The sequence below is a fragment of the Scardinius erythrophthalmus genome (assembly GCF_964197995.2).
Source record: "Scardinius erythrophthalmus genome assembly, chromosome: 1".
In the NCBI taxonomy this organism is placed as follows: Eukaryota; Metazoa; Chordata; class Actinopteri; order Cypriniformes; family Leuciscidae; genus Scardinius; species Scardinius erythrophthalmus.
Window position 1 is genome coordinate 55170588 of NC_138221.1, and position 24216 is coordinate 55194803.

At 39.6% G+C, this 24216-nt stretch overlaps 3 protein-coding genes across 5 annotated transcripts; all 3 read left to right on the forward strand.

The window, feature by feature from the left end:
• Nucleotides 1–5693, forward strand: LOC308692082 (uncharacterized protein; the record flags this gene model as incomplete). The annotated part of the gene is made up of 3 exons (XM_081367807.1): nucleotides 1–447; nucleotides 568–966; nucleotides 1346–5693. 3 exons carry the CDS (start codon nucleotides 1–3, stop codon nucleotides 5219–5221), a joined length of 4722 nt encoding a protein of 1573 aa, XP_081223933.1. The 3' UTR covers nucleotides 5222–5693.
• A 1242-nt stretch (nucleotides 5694–6935) lies between these two features.
• Nucleotides 6936–9670, forward strand: mpst (mercaptopyruvate sulfurtransferase). The gene is made up of 2 exons (XM_081383989.1): nucleotides 6936–7602; nucleotides 8765–9670. Exons 1-2 carry the CDS (start codon nucleotides 7014–7016, stop codon nucleotides 9064–9066), a joined length of 891 nt encoding a protein of 296 aa, XP_081240115.1. The 5' UTR covers nucleotides 6936–7013; the 3' UTR covers nucleotides 9067–9670.
• Nucleotides 9671–14981: 5311 nt separating this feature from the next.
• Nucleotides 14982–18936, forward strand: LOC308687769 (SUMO-conjugating enzyme UBC9-like). Of its 3 annotated transcripts, XR_014029796.1 has the most exons (8): nucleotides 15254–15873; nucleotides 16108–16190; nucleotides 16297–16380; nucleotides 17198–17270; nucleotides 17501–17610; nucleotides 18040–18112; nucleotides 18193–18272; nucleotides 18375–18935. XR_014029796.1 is itself a non-coding variant. In XM_081360514.1 (7 exons), exons 2-7 carry the CDS (start codon nucleotides 16125–16127, stop codon nucleotides 18436–18438), a joined length of 477 nt encoding a protein of 158 aa, XP_081216640.1. In that variant the 5' UTR covers nucleotides 14982–15244; nucleotides 16108–16124; the 3' UTR covers nucleotides 18439–18936. The 3 variants fall into 3 exon arrangements, 2 of the variants coding, with proteins under 2 accessions (XP_081216640.1, XP_081216639.1); XM_081360514.1 differs by lacking the exons at nucleotides 15254–15873; nucleotides 18040–18112 and adding an exon at nucleotides 14982–15244 and having other exon boundaries at nucleotides 18375–18936; XM_081360513.1 differs by lacking the exon at nucleotides 18040–18112 and having other exon boundaries at nucleotides 18375–18936.
• The last annotated feature ends 5280 nt before the right edge of the window (nucleotides 18937–24216 follow it).

The following is a 24216-nucleotide window of genomic DNA, read 5'->3' on the forward strand; positions in this document are numbered from 1 at the left end:
ATGGCGCTACCTGATTATCCCATTCCAGAACTGGATGTTACTCTCCAGGAAGCTAGCCGGGTGCTTCAGCTCACCTTAAATCCTGACCAGTACCAACACTATAAAACTGCCCTCTTTCAGCAAAGAGATGCACTCCAGGAAGTCCAAAAACATCTGAAAGATCACGCTTCTGGACGTGAGAACTGGGTGACTGAGGAATTCAAAAAGCGGCTGCTCTCCTGCTCTGACCCTCTGCCCAATTCCACCGCTATTCCCTCCATCCTTCCCTCCTCTAAGCTAAATGGGGAGTTTGCGCAGATAGAGCGGGCTACGGCCCTGCTGTGGGCAGCTGCTAAGCTGTACAGTGAACCATTGCTGGTGGAAGGGGATGTACCAACTGAGCGAACACAACAGTCACAGGTTTTTGCAGCTAGTCGCCTACCAGGCAAGAGCAATGATGAGCTAAAGGTATTTATTTCCAATTAACCTCCAGTTTTTACTATTTTAAGTTACTTTAACTAGGTAAAACTCATTTTAATGACCGATTTCACTCACCTAAATGACATTTTCTTGGCCTTAATGTTCCAGACATACCCAGACAGCCTTCACGCCATATTGACCTGTCGAGGGGGTATATTTCCGATACAAATTGTATGGAAACCAAGTGAAAGGGAATCTCTTTCTGCTGTACCTCTCAATGACATCTACGCCCAACTGGTGCATGCAATGAGACACCCAGAAGCACCCCCCGAACAAGACCCGTCCGTTATTTGTGGTCTGTCTTCTCTTCATCGCCAAGCCTGGCATTCTGTGAGAATGGATATCTTAAAGACAGGGGGTGAAGCAGCAGTTTCACTTGAAATGATGGAGAGTGCCATTCTGGCTGTTTCCCTGGAAGACCACCCTGCACCAGCTGATCTTGCAGAAATACTTAATACAGTCCGACTAGGGGAGAAAGACAGCAGATGTTTGAGATACTATGATAAGGTGTGTAAAAAAGGATGTTTAAATAATTAGAACCTTTTAATTAGAACTGTACAGCAGTAAGCTTAATTTCCAACGCCAATTGGGGTTTGTCAAATTCCAGAAATGCACATTTCCATCACTTATTAAATTCCATGTGTTGGTATTTGAATTGAATTGGCACCCAAACTTCAAAGCTTTTAAAAGCTTTACTTTTGCTAATTTGGCATTTAAAAAAAAAAAATATTAAGATAAAATTAAGTAGCCTACTGTAAAGTAAAATACTGCTGAAATTCATGGATTGAATGACTTCCCATAGCAATGCTTAAATCAGACTCAACTGGCTGTAATGTTTAGATTTGAATGGCAGAATGACATAAATATTTATCATCTTCATCAACAGGTGGTGAACTTGGTGGTTTTTAAAGATGGTCAAGCAGGCATGTTGTTTGAGCATAGTGCCCTGGATGGAATGGTAGCTGGGCTTCTTGTTGAACGTCTGTGGCAGTTCTCGGAATCTGAAAACATAGTAATAAACACCCAAACCAATAAGTTAGGTCCATTCTCAAATGCTGGTTCTCTTCACCCTAAACCTCTGAAAATGCCTCTGAAAGGAATAACTGTACCAAATCAGTCTGTTTCTAGCCTTCTACAAGCCAGCCAGTCAGTCATGACTTTTGAAATATCATCTTACCCTGATGTGTTCACCACCTTAAGGGGTCACAGAAGTCTATATGATGCATGGATTAATTTCACTTTGCAGCTGTCCTTGAGGCAAACACTTGGGGATGCAGCTACTAGCCTCATCATGGTGACACCTACTCACATGCGTCACTTTAAACACGGCCGCTGTGATCCCACATACTCCACAACTATTAGATCTCACCAGCTTGTTACAGCACTGGCATCCTGCATTGGTCCAGACAATGTTCCCCAGTACACAAATGAGCTTTTCCAGCTCTTTCACCTTGCCTTTTTAGAGCACAAAAACCTAATCAAAGCTACAAAACTTGGCCTTGGAGTGGGGCCTCATCTGGCAGCCTTGCGCAGATCTATGTCTCAAGATAACCCACTCAAGAAGTTTCTTGACCCTTTTGGATGCCCTTCAATTTACTTGACTGGGTCAGATCTAATGGAGGGAGTTGAGTGTGCTGTAGGTAACGTCTATGCTACAGACCAGCTGGCTGTCACATATCTAGGCAGGAAGGACAAAGTACGTCTAGTCCTGAATGGAAAGGGTAATTTCGCCAATGTCCTGGGAAATCTCAAAGAAAGACTTGAGTTCAATCTAAAACTAGTAATGCTTCTGGCACTAAGGTATGCCATTGCAGGGCAGATGGGAGCCATTGAATGTCTCCTGCAAGACAATGAAGAAAAACTAGTAAATAGATCTTCAGTGGACGATGCAGTCAGAGCTGTGGAGCAACAAGGACAAAACAAAACCATGCAGCCAGATTTCACTTTAGTGATCCATGGTGGGGCTGGAGAGGAAATGATGTTAAATGAGAAGGTGATTGGGACCATTGAATTTGCCCTTCAAACAGCTCTAACTCTTGGAGCACAAGTGCTTTTTCATGGAGGTAGTAGTCTGGATGCAGTACAAAGAAGTGTAGTTGCTTTGGAGGACTGTTTCTTGTTTAATGCTGGCAAAGGATCAGTATATAACCAAGATGGGGAGCATGAAATGGAAGCCACCATTGTGGATGGACATGGGAAGAACTCTGGATCCGTGGCTTGCCTGCGACGAGTGAAAAACCCAATAAAAGCAGCCCGCTGTGTTATGGAAAAGAGTGTGCACTCTTTACTGATTGGAGAAGGTGCCGAAGAGTTTGTAAACAGTCTTGGAGAAAAAGAAACAACACTAAAATCAGAGTACTTTGACACCGACATAAGATACAAGGAGTTGCTTATGAAGTCAGGTGATGGCAAGAATAACCATCCTCAAACTGTAGGTGCAGTTGCGCTGGATAAGTGGGGCAAGTTAGCAGCAGCCACATCCACTGGAGGTTTAGTTGGCAAGTGGAAAGGTAGAGTCGGTGACACCGCTATAGTTGGGGCAGGAATTTATGCTGATGAAAAACTAGCCGTGACATGTTCTGGTGATGGTGATGCCTTCTTACGCCAAACAGTTGCTCACAAAGTAGCTAGCTTATACAACCTCAAAGGTTACAGTCTCAGACAGGCTTGTCGAGAAGTTATCTACAATGATCTGGAAGAAAAGTGTGCAGGAATTATTGCTGTAGACCATCATGGTGAAGCCGTTATTGAAACCAATGCTGGGGTCATGTTTGTTGGTTCAATGGTCAGTGGCATTCCTCGAACTGAGGTTTTAAGACCTAGGAAGGAGTTTATGAATGTGATTTGGGAGACTAATGAATTGGTAGCTCACCTACAGTCTAATCCTTGGACCCCAGGAGCCACTGTTCTCACTCGAAAGACTATTAATGGACCTAGTAGCATTTTTCAGTTAGTGTTACCTGACTACATAGCAATGATGCAGGGGGCACAGACTGTTGCCAATCTCCTTTGCGAGAAACTTTGTGTGCATCGCTGCGCCCTTGTGTCCATGCCAGAACTTGACAAGCCAGCTTACATCAAAGTCTTGCCTCTCCATGACCTAGAACCAAACTGGAAACCTCAATTAGCAGAGGAAATGGAGTTCAATCCTTATGACCCTGGATACTGTAGCTCCAAAAGTGGTCCACGATGTGAAGATACCCTTCTTGACCAGGTCCAGGCAAAGATTCGCTCTCGACTCCCGACACCCAATGCCCCTTCTTGCTTTGACTTCCATGGAGATCCTTCTGATACCGGCCTTTTCCCCCGCATTATTCGTGGTGAAGAGCAACAGTGGCGTGTCTGGGAAGACAATGAACATATAGCCTTCCTTACTCCTTTTCCAAATACACCAGGCTTTACAGTTCTAGTGCCAAGAAAACCTCTTACCAGTGACATCTTCGGTCTGAATGAGAGCGACTATACATCCCTACTTGTGGCAATACAAAAGGTTGCTCATCTTGTGCAAGAAGGAATGAATGCCCATGGTGTAGCTCTCATATTTGAAGGCTTTGAATTTGATTATGCCCATGCCAAACTGATTCCATTAGTTCATCAGCCTGATGGCCCCAAATCCCCAGTTGTGGTTTCTCAGTACTGCCCAACTTATACAGGATATGTAACATCAGTAGATGGTCCTCCAGCTAACAAAGAGGACCTTACAGAGATCCACACCAAGATAACAAAGACTACTCCACCTCAGTCCTGGGAAGACCCCCAGACTCATGCAGCATTGGCCATCAAGAGCAAATGGTATCGCAATCTCTTTCAAATCCAAAACACCCTGTTTCATAGCACAGTAGAGTACTTCAACAACAAATGCAAGTATGCTTATGCACTGACACCTATCACAACGGACACAATTTCCTCTCCAATGGGTCTGGGGTCAGATTCTGAGCCAGTGTTTGTCAACATGTTGGGCCAAGATGTATATCTGGCAGACTCAATGCAGTTTGTTTTAGAGTACTTTATGAGGTTTCATGATGGTCTTCCTGGGGCTTACTATGTGTCCCCCAGTTTCAGAGGGGAAGATCCTGACGCTACACATCTCAACCAGTTCTACCATGTGGAATGCGAGCTTCTGGGCGACATGGATGCTGCCATGACTATAGCTGAAGGCTATGTAGCACATTTGACTCAGGCAATGGTAAAGCAACATTCCGACATCATCTTAAACACAGCTGGTACACTATCTCATGCCCAAGAACTACTGAAGAACTTAGAAAAACCTCTTCCAAGAGTACCCTTGGATCAAGCCATTAACATTATGCCATCCTCTGATTGCCTTGAATGGGTTCAGGAGGGACAACCACAGTTTGGCAGGAAGCTAACGCGAAAGGGAGAAAGGGTCCTAATTAATAAGTATGGAGGTGCTGTTTGGCTGACAGAAATGGACCATCTTGGAGTGCCCTTCTACCAAGCATATATTGAAGGTTCAGGCAGGAGCAAAGCCAAGGCAGCTGACCTTCTCTTGGGGTTAGGGGAGACAGTAGGGCTTGGGGAACGTCATTCTACACCTGCAATGGTACGAGAGGCCTTACAACACCATGCTGTACCAGAGGACTCATACAAATGGTACATCAACATGCGTCAAGCCATCCCTCTTCTAACAAGTGGATGGGGAATGGGCTCAGAGAGATACCTGTGCTGGCTTCTGCAGCACAATGATGTCAGGGACATGCAAATCATACCCAGACTGAAAGCCAAAAAGTTTATGCCATAAATGGTACATATGGTCCTCAAAGTCTACAACTTGTGCAAGGACTTTACACAGCATACTCAGTATTTATATTGACAGTTACAAAGTTATAGATGACATATAATGTAAGGAATCAATACTAAAGATACTCTTAAGAATTTTAGCAAGAATAAGGATATGAAATCTTGAAATAAAAGTTATAATATAACTACACTACATTTCAGATTGTTACATTTTTGACAACAGAATATTTACACTGTTTGATTTACATACTGTTTGGTGTAAATCAGTTTCTGCTATACTGTGTGTGTTTACCCACTTTGTTTAAAAAATATGTTTGTAAGAACTGATGTACCTTTTTGAGTATTGCAGAATTTTAAATACTGCACTTACATATCACAACACTGTATTTCTTTTTTATCTCTATCTCTGTATCTTATTTGCTTTCCTTTTCTATTTTAATACTTTACTAAAATATTATATGAATGCTTTACAAACTGGCTTACTGACAAAAAATTGTATAATAAAACTCTTATAACATTCTTTCAAATTATAATAATAAAATGCAGATAAATCACCATTAATGTCTTTTAATTGTTTTAACAATAAACAATGAGCACATAAACCAAAAACAAGAACAAGTAGCTTACAAAATATGTGATAACTTACATTTTTGCCATGTAGCTGGTCAAATATTTTAACTGATGAGCAAGAGAGCACATTAAACACTAGTAATCAAATGGATAGTTCTGCTGACACCGTAAAGGCATGGGAATCACTAAACAGTTCATTTAGATCAATATCTAAAATAATTAGAGCTGTGCTAAAACCTTCAACACCATGTAATTATATTCTCATGACTTCCACAGAACTGCATATCTTGTGACAAGCTAAAAAAGTCTTTCACAAACTGACAACAACACTAGAAAACAGTGCCTCTTTCACCAACTCACACAGTAAGCATGACTAGTAAGCATAACAAGCATCACAAGTAAGCATAACCAAAAAACATGACAGCTAAACCGAGATAAACGATAATATGAAACAGGTCGGAGAGCTAAACAATTTCATATTCATCATCACAGTGCATGCATTCGAGTGATTCAGGTAATTTATTTCAGAAACCTTGCACTATTAACCCTTTACATCAATTAAAACATCACTTGCACTCAATTCTTTCCAACATTGCATGCATATGCACTGACACCTATCACAACGGACACAATTTCCTCTCCAATGGGTCTGGGGTCAGATTCTGAGCCAGTGTTTGTCAACATGTTGGGCCAAGATGTATATCTGGCAGACTCAATGCAGTTTGTTTTAGAGTACTTTATGAGGTTTCATGATGGTCTTCCTGGGGCTTACTATGTGTCCCCCAGTTTCAGAGGGGAAGATCCTGACGCTACACATCTCAACCAGTTCTACCATGTGGAATGCGAGCTTCTGGGCGACATGGATGCTGAATAAAAATGCAATAAGTTTACCAGGGGGCACCCGGATTTGAACCGGGGACCTCTTGATCTGCAGTCAAATGCTCTACCACTGAGCTATACCCCCTCGCGGTTCTGCTAAGGATTTATCTGCCATATATTAGCAATGTTGTATGTCGTATTTAAAACAAAATCAAAGTAGATCGTAAATTTTAAATTAAATAAGTAAAAAAAACTTATTGTTTAGATTCCCCCTTTTCCCGTCAACAAAATATCACACAAAGGTAATATCTGAGCAGTAATTCATTGCTCGCAAATTTGCAGCATAGACTGCCGTCGAGAGGTTGTAGTGCTGTAACGTTAGAGGAGGAGCGCGAGTGAGTGACATGGCTGCCCAAACTCGAGCTCTCGTAGCGGCGCGATGGCTCGCGGACGCTGTCAAAAGCAACCGAGTGGGACCAAATCTGCGGATATTAGATGCATCTTGGTATTTACCTAAAATGAAACGCAACGCTTGTGTCGAATTTGAACAAACTCACATTCCCGGAGCTTCGTTTTTCGATATCGACGAGTGTTGTGACAAAAGCTCCGAGTTTGATCACATGCTACCTACCGTGGGCAAGTTCGCAGACTATGTGGGTAATCTGGGAATAGGGAACAACACTCATGTCGTCGTTTACGATGCCAGCGACTTTGGCTCGTTCTCTGCACCACGGGTGTGGTGGATGTTTAGGGTGTTTGGACACAATTCCGTGTCGGTTTTGGACGGTGGGTTAAAGAACTGGTTAAGGGAGGGTCATCCCGTTACCGAGCAATATAGTAAGCCAGCGCGTGCCGAGTTCACAGCGTCCTTTAACAAGTCCTGGGTCAAAACTTATGAAGACGTTTTGAACAACATTAAAACCAATGAATTTCAAGTAGTCGACGCCAGAGCCAATGGAAGATTTCGTGGGGTTGAACCAGAGCCAAGGGCAAGTAAGTATGGATTGTGACCTGTCACACAATTTTTTTCCTAGTGCAAATATCTAAACACTATAATGTTTACTTGAGAAAGAAAAAAAAATACATACAATGTAGATATTTCAAGTAATATCTTAATTTAAAAATATTTAGATATTTGTAGTGGAAAACAAGACAATTTTTCATTGTTAACTATTTTAAGCAACATTTTCTAACACATGTATAATTGTTATACATGCATTTTTGTGACCACATGGAATAGCACTTTCAATTATACAATTTATACATACATACAGATGGATTTTTATTTTTTTGTGAACTACTCTTATCAGGTACAATATCCAATGTTGTTACTGTATCCAATGTTTTACTGTATGACATTACAAAAGTATATTTTGGCTTATTTTTATGGTACACAATTTCTCTGAAGAATGGAGTTAAGAAAATGAAGGCAGATGCTATCAGACTATGAATGCATGAATGCATATTAGCACTTTTCTATTATCAGTTTCAACTATTGATAGTGTTTTAATTCTCCACAGTAATACAGTACAAGCAATGTCATACAGTGCCATACTTAATCTAAAACTATTTAAATCACTTTTTCTAGCTTTTGTATATTTATTATATGCATTTTGTGACCACATTCATATGGACTTCTAAGTTATGTATTAAGTACTCTTATTACATGGCTTGGCTGAATTCCAATATAGAATGCGGTCTGTTATTTCTTTATAACAGACCGCTGCGAAGTATAACAGACCGTTGCCATGAAAAACAGCGCGTTGCTATGGACGCGGAACGGACTATTTTCTTTAGCGGAAGCAATACAATCGTTTTTAAATCAATAACCCCTTTTTAAATCAATAATTCGCGGCAAATTATTTATTTATTTTGTAGGTAGCCATGTAATAAGCGGGATAATGTATAGTGAGCCGGTTGTTATAGTGAATAACAACCCCTTCAGGCTGATTCAAGATCCCTCCGCTTCGCGTCGGGATCCCGTTCAGCCTGTCGGGGTTGTTAAACAACCGGCTCACTATACATTATCCCTTACTTATAGAACATAATACATGGTACAATAATTTATAGACATAACAGATTTATTTATTTGTTTATCAAAAATGCCAAAGTGCCATAGTCTTATTTCTCTACATTTCTCTGTTTTATATCGTAGACACAGAGCCTGGTCATATTCCTGGATCGATCAACATGCCTTTTCCCAGCTTCATGGACCCGACATCAGGTCTAGAACATCCTGTGGAGGAACTCACCAAGCTCTTCCAGCAGGCAGGAGTTGACATGCAGAAGCCCTTCTGGGTCACCTGTGGCTCAGGTGTGACAGCCTGTCACATCGCCCTCGCCGCTCACCTGTGCGGCCACCCAGGGGTCTGTCTGTACGATGGAGCGTGGTCCGAGTGGTTCACCAAGGCTGCACCTGAACATGTGATCTCTGAGGGAAAAGGAAAACAGCCATGATGGGTTCTTAGACCCGTACGACACCTTTTCTTCGGAATAAAGAACGGATGACTAATGGAATCACAAGAAGCCTCATTTTGATCTGCAATGATTGCACAACAAGGCTATTAAGTGCTGCACTATTCTGCATAAGCCTTTTCTGGTTAAAATAACAGTTATATAAATCTAGAAAGAGAGTTACAAGAATTCATAGCTCAATTCAGTTGTCAGAATACAGAAACATTCAGCATTTCAGAAAGTCTCTAGAATGTAATAAGTTAAACAAATCTAAATTATGTTAAAAGGATATTTTCTCTATAAATATAATGTAATTATTGTGCATTTAAAATAATGCACACCAGATAGCCTATTTGAGGGGAAATTAATGTTGATTTATGCCCAATAGAAATTTTATTTTACTAGTTTAAAAAAATAAGCACACTATAATTAGTGACCTAACCAAGTTGTTTATCTAATAAATGCAATATACACAAATATCTCATGTCTTGTGTGCCAGTGTTTAAAACAAATAGTTTCAACAATACACGCATGAGGGGCATTTTATCATATTGCCCTCACTGATTAATTATGTCAACTTACACATAAACATGGGCTCTCAAGTTTTATCAAAAGTTTGGAGTGAGATCTGTTATATTTGCAAATATTATTTCCAAATATTTGCAGCAGCGGCCCCTCGGCCCCACCCAATTTGCTCAAATTTTTGCTAGCAGTTCAATTTTGCCTATTGTTCATAATTGACCAGCACAAATGGAAATTATAACAATTGGTAAATATGATAAAAGACAGACAAATTCATCCAAATAAAATAGTTTTATATATTTCAAAAATACAAATTTTTTAAAAAATAAAAATGAAATTTGGCCCCCAACGAGCCAACTGAACATCAGTGCTCAATGTAAATACTCATAGTCGTAACAACTTGCCCTGAGCATGTATGTCAAGGTGTGTGTTTCTGTGTGTACACGCAGGGCCGTTTCTAGCCTTTTTGGCACCCTAGGCAAGATTCCTATTGACCCCCCCCCCCCCCTCCCTCCCTCCACTATCCTTCTAGGGGGGTTCGGGGGCATGCTCCCCCGCAAGAAAATTTTGTACATTTTAAGGTTAAATTAATGCATCAATCTGGTACTTTGAGAGCTAAAATTTAAGAGCTTCAACCCATGAACTGTGCACATTGAACAAAGAAAAACCATTGACTTGTACCTGGACACTAAAGAGGGCTCAAACATCTCATTAGTTATCATGATATAGAGTCTCAGTCTACATTACATTATCACTGGTGTTTATGATTTATATAAGTATTCCTATGACGTAAAATCCATATAGCCAATCATATGTAGGCTACTTTATAAATTAAAATGAATATTTCAAAAGTATAATTTACATTACACTATAGTATCTGAAAATTACAATACTTTTGTCCTCGTAATTTCTTCACTTGCAAGAAATAAACCCTTGAGCTTTTATTTTGGAGAAAAACACCAGATCACCATGCTGATCGCATGAGCAAAGTGCGCACTTTTCTTTAAATCATGCAGCACAAACAGAATGTCTAGGCTACTTAATTAAAGTCTTGTGCTGTTTTATAAAGGCACAAAGCCTTTTGATTTCGATTTTAATTCATTGACAAAATATAACGCTAGAGACCTTTATGTTAGGCTATAAATTTTACATCTCAAGTGTTGGGAAAAGGGAGAAGAGCGAGTTAGGCAAAAGGCGGATTCGAACTCAGGTCGAACGCATCCAAAGCTACTTTCAAGCACCTCACGCCTTACGACCTATGCCACTGTAGATATATAGTAGTGGGCGTATTTTTGCTAAAAAAGACAGGCACTTAGTGCAAATATACGCTCCATTATCGGAAATGTAAAGAAAGAAGGATTTTTCTTCCACTCACTTGGGCAAAAATCTTTTGGTGTGGTGGGGGCTCTCAATGGCGCCCCCCAGCTGTTTGCGCCCTAGGCGACCGCCTAGTTTGCCTATGCCTAGAAACGGCCCTGTGTACACATTTAGATTATGAATGGTGTTTTGTGTTGTAAGTATTAGTTGCACATTTTGTGACTGCTGGGGTAGGGGGCTCTCACTTAAAGCACTGTTGCTCAAGGCCAGCCATTTTCACAGTCATGATGGAAGATTGCGTTCGATCCAGAGCTAAATTGTTCCTTGTTTTGGTTTTGTTCAAACCCACCATGTACCCCTTTTCCACCAAGGCAGAGCTGGTGCTGGTTCGGAGCCAGAGCCTAGTTTCAAATCGGTTCTTTGTTTTTCCACCGCCAAAGCACCAGCTCCGAACCAGTAAAACTGGTTCTTAAGTAGCACCAAATCATTGCAGGGTCTAGAACGGAGCCAAGAAAGAACCGCTTGCGTCAGAGGCTGGGGGCGGGGTTACCGTGACCAACAAGACGAATAGAAACTTGTGACCGCCATTTTTAAATAGCAGCTAGTCGAGCTAATAGCAGCTCGATTATAATATCCGTCTATGTAAGTTACGGCGAGCTGCACGAACGCGTTGGATTCCGATGTATTTTTGCCAACCCATGAGCATCCATAGTATTGCAACGTCCGTTATTGTTGATGGCTTGTTCAAGATGCATCGGAGCGGCAAGGACCGATCGGAGCTGCGGGAGTGTTTGGAGAGCATACGACTCCTTGTGCTTTTAGATCGCTATCGCAGTGCTTTGATGTCATGCGGCGATCGATCTGCGAGAAGCCGATGCATCTCGAACAAGCCTGGCGTGTTTGTGTTTGGCGCTACCGCACTAGCGGTTGCTGGGCAACATGAGACGTATACAGTGACGTAAGATCTGGCTCTGTTGTGGCTCTCTAGCCGGTGGAAAGGCAAACTGGTTCTTAGTAAGCTCGTCAGTCGAACCAACTCTGAACCAGCTCTGGCTCTGGCTCTGAACCAGCACCCGGTTCTTGTTGGTGGAAAAGGGGTAATGGAGAACACTTAGGCCGCTGTACGTGAGCTGTATCGTTCAGTTTCGTTCCACCAAGTGGGGCACTAAATTTTCTTTTGCTCAATATGTTCAACGTTAATAAAAGGTATCCAAGCAAAAAGTTCTCCACGCATTTTCCTGCAGTTAATGAGAAAAGTGTATTTATTGGCGCACTATATTGATTGCGTATTGAGACGTCTAAAACGGTTGAGCTCGATTTTCAACCAATCAGCATCGAGAATGTAAGTAGGTCACAGCCGAAATCAAGCCAATATCACTACGCACATGTAAACAGAGGAGGACGTAAGCAGCGCATCTTCATCTGATAGCGGCGATCAAGCTCGATTAACACCCGTAAAGTGTATTCTTCATGTCGGAAAAGATGGTGGGAAAGGTCCGCAGCCCTTTACTGAAGTCCGATGGGAAAAAAATCAAGCAATGTGCGTAGGAATGGCTCAAAACGTCGGACACTACGGAGCTAACGTTAGCTGTTGCTAATAAACATGTTGCCCTCCTGGACAAACTGGTCTCTGATGTCCCAACAACTACGGGTTTCACCCGGCCTGATATCGGCGTTTTATAGGCTAGACAAAAAAAACGCTTGACTTGTGTGTATGTGCGTGATGGGTAGGTTTAAGGGGTCGGGTTTGTGTGTGTGTGTGTGTGTGTGTGTGTGTGTGTGTGTGTGAGAGAGAGAGAGAGAGATGGGTAGGTTTAGGGGTCAGGTTAGTGTGTGAGTGTGTGTGTGAGAGAGAGATGGGTAGGTTTAGGGGTCAGGTTAGTGTGTGTGTGTGTGTGTGTGTGTGTGAGAGAGAGAGAGAGAGATGGGTAGGTTTAGGGGTCAGGTTAGTGTGTGAGTGTGTGTGTGAGAGAGAGATGGGTAGGTTTAGGGGTCAGGTTAGTGTGTGTGTGTGTGTGTGTGTGTGTGAGAGAGAGAGATGGGTAGGTAAATAAATAAATCAAAATTAAATCTTGTTTACAATAATCATTCCTGTGAATATGTACATGTAGTGCAGTTACTGCTCGTGTATGCAAATTAACAATTCACCATTAAATGTGTTATTTTTAAAAGTGTTTTTCTTTGTATACTTTTGAGTTTAACTTTGAGTGAGATTTGAGGTGGCGGGGGGGTTGCAAAAAAAAACTTGCATCACAATAAGTGTATTGTGATTGTCAAAACATTTTAGTAACTAAACTGAATTTTGACAACATGTTACAATGTTTATATGGTACAATTTCTGGTAAGCTAAGTTTTTTTTGTTTTTTTTTACAAATTTCTTAAAGAAATTTCACTTTTTTAATTCAATTCTTGTAATTTTATTTAATGTTGACTCATTTGGATAAATATTAGGTACACAAGATAGGCGTTCATTTTTCTCAAGAAAAATAGGCTACACACAGACAGCCCTATCAGCTGGCAGTATTATTTAAGGTTAAAAATAACTCAAATATAATGTTTTTTTTATTATAATAACAACTTTATTTAATGATATAAGTACAAATATAATAAATATGTAATATAGTACACATATTTAGCAAAATACTCTCTATAGCTCTTTTTCTAGCCAACTAACGTGCCTATATTATGGTCATTAAATGGCTTTTCTGAGAATGGATGTGTGGTGTGAGAGCGTGTGAAAAGTGTCAATTGCGATTTTACCTCAAATATTACCTTTGAATTGGAACAACATAATGAGAATTGGGATGTTAATGTTACAGTAGACGTTTTCTTGATAATCTTATCATGTTTACTGTCCCTAGATAGCAACTTCAGGTATATCACACATTTCAAACTGTTTTAAAATTTCAAAATTTTATTTTGTACTTCAAGTGGTAATTCGGCATTTTTGGGTTTATATGATAACAGGTTTGAAAGTGCAAAATTCCCTGTTTTCCCTTTTTTTCAAAATGGGCACCTTTAGCATAATATTTCTCAAAAACTGCAAGATTGTGTGTGGAGAACTTTTTCCTAAGGAATCTCTATATATTTCTGATATTAAATATGTGGAACGAAACCCTATTTCTAGGCCTCTTTTAGGCTACTGACAGCGGCCTATCTCTCTCTCCTCACACACACTCACACACTAACCTGACCCCTAAACCTATCCATCTCTCTCTCTCTCTCTCACACACACACTAACCTGACCCCTAAACCTACCCATCTCTCTCTCTCTCTCTCTCACACACACACACACACACTAACCCGACCCCTTAACCTACCCATCTCTCTCTCTCACACACACACACACACACACACACACACACTAACCTGACCCCTAAACCTACCCATCTCTCTCTCTCTCTCTCTCTCTCTCTCACACACACACACACACACACTAACCTGACCCCTAAACCTACCCATCTCTCTCTCTCTCTCTCTCTCTCTCTCTCTCTCTCTCACACACACACACACACACACACACACACACACTACCCCTTAAACCTACCCATCACGCACATACACACAAGTCAAGCGTTTTTTTTGTCTAGCCTATAAAACGCCGATATCAGGCCGGGTGAAACCCGTAGTTGTTGGGACATCAGAGACCAGTTTGTCCAGGAGGGCAACATGTTTATTAGCAACAGCTAACGTTAGCTCCGTAGTGTCCGACGTTTTGAGCCATTCCTACGCACATTGCTTGATTTTTTTCCCATCGGACTTCAGTAAAGGGCTGCGGACCTTTCCCACCATCTTTTCCGACATGAAGAATACACTTTACGGGTGTTAATCGAGCTTGATCGCCGCTATCAGATGAAGATGCGCTGCTTACGTCCTCCTCTGTTTACATGTGCGTAGTGATATTGGCTTGATTTCGGCTGTGACCTACTTACATTCTCGATGCTGATTGGTTGAAAATCGAGCTCAACCGTTTTAGACGTCTCAATACGCAATCAATATAGTGCGCCAATAAATACACTTTTCTCATTAACTGCAGGAAAATGCGTGGAGAACTTTTTGCTTGGATACCTTTTATTAACGTTGAACATATTGAGCAAAAGAAAATTTAGTGCCCCACTTGGTGGAACGAAACTCTATTTCTAGGCCTCTTTTAGGCTACTGACAGCGGCCTAACTCTCTCTGCATCTGCATTCGAGTGGGGAAGATCTAAATCCAGTTTGGCAATCTTAGACAGCCTACCTAATCGACTCTCAGTGTGTGCGTGTTGCCTAGTAACGTAGGTGGTTGAAGCTGGAACACGTAATTTACCCGGATACAACCAATTCTAATTTCTGATTGGCTGGTAGGTGGCATGCGAGACAGCAGCTGAGCATGAACTCGGCAGAGAACTTCCATCCTTTTGCCTGCCCCATGTTCATTAATTGTATAGCGGGAAAAGTTATCCCTTAGTTCTCAGCGTGAGAAATACAAGGCGTGTGAACTGGTTGAAATGCGTGTGTCTCACGGTGAATGCGTGAGACTTGAGAGCCCATGTAGATCTCCCGCGTGGATTTTCAAATTTCGGTCTTTCTACCCCTCATGCCACATTTTTAATGGACGCCTCCATAGTCGCCTCTATCATTGCCTGATGGTCCTGCGAATGAAAACAAACAGACGCTGCTCTCTATTCCACTGTCTTCACGACTTAACGTTGTTTGTCTATTTTGCCGACATTTTAGACAAAAGCTAGATGCAATTTTAAATCTATAATACGATTAGTTTGGCAAATTCATTTGGATTGTTAAAATTCAAAATCAAACAGTTGATGATCAAACGCCAGTTCGAGTCGTGAGCACTAAGTGGTCGCGAGGTATCTTCCTTACACCTTTGGATCGTTTTAACATTTCGAGATTTTGTTTTGTAGTTCGCTAAAACCATTGACTAAAACCGTTTGGTATTGGCTGGAAAGGCATTTTAAAACATTTGTTTAAGGTAAGCCAGCGACTGTAATTGTTGACAGTTAGTGGCGTATGATGCTAATGGTGATATGAGTGTTGTAGCGAAGTAGTAACGTTAGCGCTCACAAAATTGAAAGTGGTTTAATTTAAAACTTCATGTGATGTATCTTCAGACATTATATTCATATATAAGCTCCTCTATAATGTGTATTTCTGTCTTTACGGATGCACCGACGACACGTTTGATGGTGTGTTTTTCTGCCCGCAGGGTGGCGCTGTTGAGTCATGTCTGGAATTGCTTTGAGTAGACTGTCACAGGAGCGCAAAGCCTGGAGGAAAGATCATCCTTTTGTAAGGGACTCACAGATACACAAGATCAAATGTGCAGAACTTGACAAAATATATCTAATTAATAACTATAATTTGCGCTGTGGTACCTTTTATTGTTTCTCTGTAGGGTTTTGTGGCTGTACCAACCAAGAACCCAGATGGCACCATGAATCTCATGAATTGGGAGTGTGCGATACCAGGAAAAAAGGGGGTTAGTTTCCAAATTGACAATCTTTCTTCTCAAACAAATCCCGTCTAAATAAAATTTTAGATCAAGTTACTAACCTCTGGTTTCACAGACAAGGCTTTAGTCTAATCCCAGACTAAAATTCATGTTTGAGCTGTTTTAACTGAAAGTAACATGAACTGACATCTTAAAATATGTCAGTGCCGTTGTTTTGCCTCAAGATGCACACCAGTAATGTTTTTTACTAAGTCACGTTTATTAAAGTTTCTTAAATGCCCCAATTGAACTAAGGCCTAATCCTGGCTTAATCTAAACCCTCTCTGTGAAACCGGACCATAGAGTTCTAGATTAATCCTTGATCGGAATATTTGTCAAGGGTGATTTTTACACTTATATTTAACATTTGTACAAGTGTATATTTGTTTAACATATCCTACTCCTTTTCTTATTTACATTCCCCTGCATAATTTTATCTGTATATATTAGATTGGTATACATGCAGATCTGTCTTGTCTTTTGTGTACATGCATAATTTGTCTAGGTTGTATGTCTATATATAATTAATAATACAAATAAGTAAATATTAATAAAAAAAATATGTTTTTGTAGTTGGCTATTATTACCTTATTTTTATTATTTGTCTCTTTTGCTTGAATTATGCATATTACAGTTTTAAGGCGGTTCTTATCACCTAGCCTATATGACATGCCTACATACAAATAGGAATCTATGGTGTCTTGGACTAATTCAGAGACTCATGTCAAATATCATGTTTGAACTGTGAACCAGCCATAGTGTTAATTGACTGGAGTTTTAAAATCTGTCGGTCTGTGTCCTGTAGACTCTTTGGGAGGGAGGTTTGTACAAACTGAGAATGTTGTTTAAGGATGACTATCCATCTTCACCACCCAAATGTGAGTTTTCTCCTCTATAAGAGATGTTATACTCTAAACGTTTGTTTTTATATTGTTTATTATTGTCATTGTCACCACACCTTATACAGGTGTTTTTATTCGTTGAACTCTGATTATACCCCTTGCATATTTTTGTAAGGCTGTTCATTAGCACCTAAAGACTGTTGTAAAGCTGCTTTAAAACAATATGTATTGTGGAAACAAACCTGACGCATTAATTTTGTTCTCAGGCAAGTTTGAACCTCCGATCTTCCACCCAAACGTCTATCCTTCAGGTACAGTGTGTCTGTCCATACTGGAGGAAGAGAAGGATTGGAGACCAGCCATCACCATCAAACAAGTATGCAGAAACACACACACACAAACACAATTTGTGCAGTTATACACTAGCGTTCAAAGGTTTAAAGCTCTGTAAAAAATTAAAGGCATTGTTTTCTATGTTAATTTATTTTAAAATGTAGTTTATTCCTGTAATGGAAAATCTGAGTTTTCAGCATCATTACTCCAGTCTTCAGTGTCACATGATCCTTCAGACATCATTATAATATGATGATTTGCTGCTCAAGAAACATTTATGATTATCAATGTTGAAAACAGTTGTGCTGCAATTTTTGTGGAAACCGTGAGAATTTTTTTATTTGATGAAGTTCAAAATGAATAGAAATCTTTTGTAACATTATAAATGTCTTTACTGTCACTTTTGATCAATTTAATGAATTATTGGTGAATTAAACTAGTATTATCCTTTTTTTTTTTTTTTTACTTGCAGACCCCAAACTTTTTGAATGGTTGTGTACACCTAATCATGATTAAAATACTTTGACATCATTGTTGCTCATAAGGTCAGAAATCATTTGAACAAACCTTTATGGCCTATAAGCAGTGAGCTTTTGTATGTCATTGTGTTCTTGTGGCTGTGTAGATTTTGTTGGGCATCCAGGAACTTCTTAATGAGCCCAACATTCAGGACCCAGCACAGGCAGAGGCATATACGACATACTGGTAAAGTTCAGCCAAACATCACATGCACCTTTTAATATTAGATTGCACTGCTTACTTTCAAGCCCACATCATTGATCTTATCTCTCTCTCATTCTTCTGCAGTCAAAACAGGATGGACTACGAAAAGCGTGTGAGGGCACAAGCTAAAAGATTCGCTCCCACATAGAACAACAAGTGCACAATCTGAAAGCCTGTGCCGAACAGATCCAGTTCCCACATAGCTGCCATTCTGATGCTCCAGAATCCTTCACCACTCAATGAAAATCCCAAAACTGCAGTCGAAAGTTGAAATAGAGATTTGTTCAAGTTGGCTTCAGAACCAAATGAGGATGGGTGTAAAACAACTCTTTAAGATGAAAGCAACCAAGATCGAAGTTAAAGTTGGCTGCTGACCTGTGACCAGTGTTTTACAAAGTGATGGTAAAAAAAAAAAAAAAAACTTTTTTGCAGATCAGTAGTTCAAACTCAACTTTTACACAGAGCAGAGATGGTAAAGGTGGAGGGTTTCTGTATATATAGTATAAATATTGAAAATTATTTACTTGACTTTATAATTGACTTTTATTTACTTTTTTTATCGTTTCATTACATTCATTAAAATATGTGTGGCCATAATATATGTATGAGTATGTATTATTTGAAATAAAAAGAAGTGGTTGCTACAAGCCTTGTTGTTTATGTAATTTATATTAATTGTAACTAGTAGTAATAGTTTTATTTTTAAGGTAACTTTAATTATGCAAACAAACTGTCGTTATGGTGCTTTGGCATGTTTGTGTGACGTTCATGATGGCACTAACCATTGATGCTCTGTAGAAGTCAATGATTTATTAATGTCGCAGGTAGAGTTTCACCCCCACTCCAACCACAACATGACCAATCGCTGGTCGGTAGGTACCTCCTCTTACTTTCCAAAAGCTTGATTCTGTTTTATTTTATTATAATTCTTACTTTTTTTATTCACTTTGGTTTCAGGACATTTGTCCAGTCAACCTAATCTTTATAATGGAAATTTAATTGTATGAAGTACTAAAGGACTCTCGTGTCTAGCAAGCTTGTGATGGCAAAGTGAACCTGGCGTATTTTTTATGTTGCATCAACAGTTTATTATTCGTCATATTACTAAAGTACCCTGCATGTATTCGCACAGTTTTGAATCTTGATAATTTTTCTATTTCCAAGCATGTTTGTCAGATTAAAGATGCAAATATCAGGACAGTAGTAGTAACTTTGGTTGTCATGCTGATAAATTATATTTATTGATAGGACAATTTGAGCATGAACACCATCAGCCAATCAGAGAAGAGGACAAATGGCTGCAATCAGGTCCATTCTGCACCACAACATTGACCATTTTATGACATTGAAATTGCTCATATCATCATGTGTATTTATGTGCATATATTCAGGTGTGCAGAATGCACTGCCCGCAGGTTCCTCCTCTTTGTGCTCCTCATTACACTGATACAGGCTCAGATAGCACAGATGAGCACAGATCCTATAATATGATGGGCCTCTATCTGCGTGCAAACGTCTTCCCTGGTGTGCCTTGCACAAATTCACAAATTACATCCTTTTGGTATATTACATAAACACAACAATTACCAAATCCCATATCTGTTCATTAGAAATCATGTATGTGTTGTTTTTCACAGGGCCCTCGGTTGTGTGGTCATCTTTGGTTAAGGACTCATTTACTCGTCATCATCTACCAGCATTTATCCAAGATGCAGTGTACTCGCACGGCCACAAAACGGATCACTTAGGTAAGCTTGAAGATTGGAATCCTGTTCGCTCATTTCTCAAATAAATAGATCTCAACCAGGGGGCCCGTGGGGACTCAGGATGGTAACTCCACTCATTATAACCGAGGTTTACAGAAGAGCATCTGTGAACGCACAACACGTCAAACCTTGGAGCAGATGGTTTAAAGGAGCAGAAGACCACACCGAGTGCCACTCCTGTCAGCTGAGAATGGGAAACTGAGGCTACAATTCATACGGACTCACCAAACCTGGACATTAGAAGACTGGAAAAATGTTGCCTGGTCAGATGAGTCTCGATTTCTGCTGCGACATTCGGATGCTAGGGTAATAATTTGGCGTAAACAACATAAGCAATGATCCATCCTGCCTGAATCGACGGTTCTGGCTGCTGCTGGTGGTGTAAGGGTGTAGTGTATATTTTATTGGAACAATTTGGACACTTAAGTGTCAACTGAGCATCGTTTAAACGCCACAGCCTGCTGACCATGTCCATCCCTTTATGACCACAGTGTTTCCATCTTCTGATGGCTACTTCCAGCAGGATAATGCTCCATGTCACAAAGCTCAAATCATCTCAAACTGGTTTCTTAAACATGACAGTGAGTTCACTAAACTCAAATGGCCTCCATAGTCACCAGATCTCTTTGGGATGTGGTGGAATGGGAGATTCACATCATGGATGTGCAGCCGACAAATCTGCAGCAACTGCATAATGTTATAATATGTGTGTGTGTGTATATATATATATATATATATATATATATATATATATATATGTGTGTGTGTGTGTGTGTGTGTGTGTGTGTGTGTGTGTGTGTGTGTGTGTGTGTGTGTGTGTGTGTGTGTGTGTGTGTGTGTGTGTACATTTTTTATATTTTGTGGTTGCTATAATATTTTGAGTGGTTTTTAGCATGTTGCTATATGGTTACTGGGGTGTACTGAGTGGTTGCTAAGTGGTTGTTTTTTGGCCTAAATCAAAAGACTCCAGCCATTAGTCTATATGATATTCTGGTCCCTCGATGGGATATTTTCACCTTTCTTTTATCAGCTTCTGTTTAATCTCTAACCTTAATTGCAGCACATTTACTGTATTTCTGCATACATTTGACCTACATTAAGATCAGATCTTTATCATTAGTATAACTAGATAAAGAGGACCCAATTAAACTCCTTCCAAAAGCGACAAACATTATTTGTTGCAATGGTTCTTAATTTTTTTGACACCCCCCATAATCCAACAGAATATTTGTCAATTTACTTAACCACAATTCATTTTGTGGTTCCTGGAGTTTCAAGAACAGTAGGCCTATATTAAATAAAACCTACACTGAACAAAATTATAAACGAATCTTGATTCACTTTTGTTTTTGCCCCCATTTTTCATGAGCTGAGCTCAAAGATCTAAGACTTTTTCTATGTACACAAAAGGCCTATTTCTCTCAAATATTGTTCACAAATCTGTCTAAATCTGTGTTAGTGAGCACTTCTCCTTTGCCAAGATAATCCATCCACCTCACAGGTGTGGCATATCAAGATGCTGATTAGACAGCATGATTATTGCACAGGTGTGCCTTAGGCTGGCCACAATAAAAAGCCACTCTAAAATGTGCAGTTTTATCACACAGCACAATGCAACGACAGATGTCGCAAGATTTGAGGGAGCGTTCAATTGTCATGCTGATTTAGGGTTGCCAACTCTCTGAAATGAAAATAAGGAACGGGGGGACACGCCCCCGGACACGCCCCCCAAGGAATAATAAAAATAAAAAAAAACTCCTGAAATGATGACTTCTGGTGAATATTGTGGAAACTAATTGATATATTTACATAAATATATTTAATACATTGTAGCATATTATAATACAACTTATAGGCCTATAGAATAGCAAAGTAGGCCTAATCAATATACAAGACTGAACCACATAAGTTAGATGTGAAATATAAAGCCTATCATGATCATTTTGCCAACAACGAACCATGGATTTGTTTAGTTTATAATACATTTTATTTTTAACTTAAACAAATACAACATCTAACATTCAAAACTTCTGTAGCCTTGTGCAAACTTATTCAATAGAATTAGACTTCTAGAATGTTCTTTCCAGTGCAAAAAAATATATATTTTTAATTTAATTAGACAACATTTTAAGGAGGTGTAGTGCAAATATATTTATATAATTATACTTCCATTATAGTTAACTTTCTTTCCAGTGCAAAACAATAATATAAAAACATAAATAAAAAAGCTAATAAAGAAAATCTAAAATATTGCACTCAAATACTGCATTCAAGCAATACAACACCTGTATGTAGCCTATGCACATGGAAAATCTCACAGAAATAAATAAACCTCCAGACTAAGCACATTGTGCAGCTATTTTTTCCATGTGTACTTTTTTTTATTTCTTTACAATGTTAGGCTAAACCTGTACTATCTCTTTTAATATAATCTCTTTCTTATGAACTAATTTGAGTTTTAAAATTACATAGCCTACCATATCAGCTGGAGACGTCTGACGGACAAGGAACCGTGACATCGCTCGGCCGTGTATTCATTGTCCCTCACGCATTCCAGCCACGGGTAGTCATTTTCCCATTCAATTCTATATTTTTGTGCTCTTTTCTTTTTCGCCGGCTGCTCGGAGGAAGTCATTTTTACATTTCCCGCTGTTGTCACTTGTCGTCATCGTTGCTACGATACGTGACTCACAATGACTGAAACGACCAATTAAAAGGGCATTCTCTGATGATGTTCCAAGATGTTAAAAACGCTACGCTGATCATAGACAATCCGGGGGAGAAATTAGTAGCCTATCTACCGCACCGTCGAGGTTTTTTTTCACTGCACTGAATTGATTCTCAAAAATACGGAACAAAGTGCGTTCCGTATCAGTTCAATACGGAACAAGACTTTTATGTGTCAAATACGGAACGATTCCGTATTATACGGAACAGTTGGCAACCCTATGCTGACTGCAGGAATGTCCACCAGAGCTGTTGCCTGTGAATTGAATGTTCATTTCTCTACCATAAGCCATCTCCAAAGGCTTTCCAGAGAATTTGGCAGTACATCCAACCGGCCATTTGTAGTGGTACAGTAAATACAGTAAAACTGCACATTTTAGAGTGGCCTTTTATTGTGGCCAGCCTAAGGCACACCTGTGGAATAGTCATGCTGTCCGATCAGCATCTTGATATTCCACACCTGTGCGGTGGATGGATTATCTTAGTCTTAAGTAGACTTGGATAGTCTTAGATCTTTGAGTTCAGCTCATGAAAAATGGGGGCAAAAACAAAAGTTTTGCGTTTATAATTTTACTAATTCCAATTCACACCCAAAGTGCACTCACATAAAGGCAAGTATATTGGCTATAAAAAACAGTATAATGGGTCTGTGTGTCAGGTCTTTAAAGTGACAGCAGCCTAATATACCGTTTTTTATACATTAACTTTTTTGCTCACCAGCTACTGTGGCTAGTGGTTTTCCAAAGTTACTAGCCACTCAGCATTTTAACTGGCCACAATTTTGACATTGATACCATAGGGAAAAACTGCCATATAGATATTTTTAATATTACCTCCTAATTTGGCAGCCGGTATATTAGGCTGCTGTCCCTTTAAAGACCTGATGCACGGACCCATTATACTGTTTTATACAGCCAATATACTTTCCTTTATGTGAGTGCACTTTGGGTGAACTGGAATTGGTAAAATTATGCGCAATACGTGCTCATGCTGAAATTCAATCCTTTAACACCAACAATATTTATCCAGAGCAAATGAAATGAGAGGGTAAAGGGACGCTCTCAAGGTGCTGATTGGACAGCATGATTATTGCACAGGTGTGCCTTAGGCTTGCCACAATAAAAGGCCACTCTAAAATGTTTGTGTCAATCAAATCTATATTTTTGACAACTCTGCATTGCACTTAGTTTATTATTTCAGATGTCTTTTTAAAAGACTACAACTGAAAAATGTATATTATATCAAATTCAATCCGCCAAAGTGGCTAGTAGGAGTTACTGCGTTGCACGCCACAGCTGAAATCCACCCGCATTTGGCTCATAAAATATATATATATATATATATATATATATATATATATATATATATATATATATATATATATATATATATATATATATATACAGTGGGGAGAACAAGTATTTGATACACTG

What these genes read in the sequence shown, in the direction of transcription:
- mpst (XM_081383989.1), top strand. Translation starts at nt 7,014, where the DNA reads ATGGCTGCCCAAACTCGAGCTCTCGTAGCGGCGCGATGGCTCGCGGAC. An exon ending in TGAACCAGAGCCAAGGGCAA is followed by an intron (nt 7,603 to 8,764) that starts GTAAGTATGGAT and finishes TTTATATCGTAG; the next exon opens with ACACAGAGCCTGGTCATATT.
- LOC308687769 (XM_081360514.1), top strand. Translation starts at nt 16,125, where the DNA reads ATGTCTGGAATTGCTTTGAGTAGACTGTCACAGGAGCGCAAAGCCTGG. An exon ending in GGAGGAAAGATCATCCTTTT is followed by an intron (nt 16,191 to 16,296) that starts GTAAGGGACTCA and finishes GTTTCTCTGTAG; the next exon opens with GGTTTTGTGGCTGTACCAAC. An exon ending in GAGGCATATACGACATACTG is followed by an intron (nt 18,273 to 18,374) that starts GTAAAGTTCAGC and finishes ATTCTTCTGCAG; the next exon opens with TCAAAACAGGATGGACTACG.